Here is a 505-nt window from a genome sequence, read left to right on the forward strand (position 1 = left end):
GCTGCTGCTGGTCCTGCTGCTGCTGCTGCTGGTTCTGCTGCTGCTGCTGGTCCCACCGCTGCTGCTGGTCCTGATGGTGCTCTTGGTCCTGCTGCTGCTGGTCCTGCTGCTGCTGCGGGTTCCGCTGCTGCTGCTGCTGGTTCTCCTGCTGCTGCTGCTGGTCCTCCTGCTGCTGCTGCTGCTACCTTTCCACCTTGGGCTTCTCGTGCTGCTGCTGCAGCACCAGGAGGTAGAGGGCTCCCTTGGGCTGCTGTGGAAGAGGAGCCTTCAGCAGCAGCAGCAGCAGCAGCAAAGGGCCCCTGGGTCTTCACACAGCTTCGGGGTGCCCCTGAGGGGCCCCTTAGGGGGCCCCCCAAGCCCCACTTGTGTGGCAGTAAGCGGCCCTGTAGAAGCTGCTGCGCATGCAAGAAGGAATACCTGCAGGAGACTGGTGCTGCCAGCAGCAGCAGCAGCAGCAGTAGCAGCAGCAGCTGCTGCTGCTGCCACAGCAGCAGGCGGCCTCTTG

At 64.6% G+C, this 505-nt stretch overlaps 1 protein-coding gene across 1 annotated transcript in view; it reads right to left on the reverse strand.

Annotated features, from left to right (window-relative positions):
* ETH_00041710 (50S ribosomal protein L1, putative) overlaps positions 1-505 on the reverse strand; it is a gene marked incomplete at both ends in the record, with an annotated part of 3,500 nt that overhangs the window by 2,777 nt on the left and 218 nt on the right. Inside the window, 2 exons of the mRNA XM_013373924.1 lie at positions 1-265; positions 312-503. Of these exons, the coding sequence (XP_013229378.1) occupies positions 1-265; positions 312-503 (457 nt within the window). The remainder of the gene's footprint in view (positions 266-311; positions 504-505) is intronic.

Source organism: Eimeria tenella, genomic scaffold, assembly GCF_000499545.2.
Source record: "Eimeria tenella Houghton genomic scaffold, Eth_scaff1817, whole genome shotgun sequence".
NCBI classification, from domain to species: domain Eukaryota; phylum Apicomplexa; class Conoidasida; order Eucoccidiorida; family Eimeriidae; genus Eimeria; species Eimeria tenella.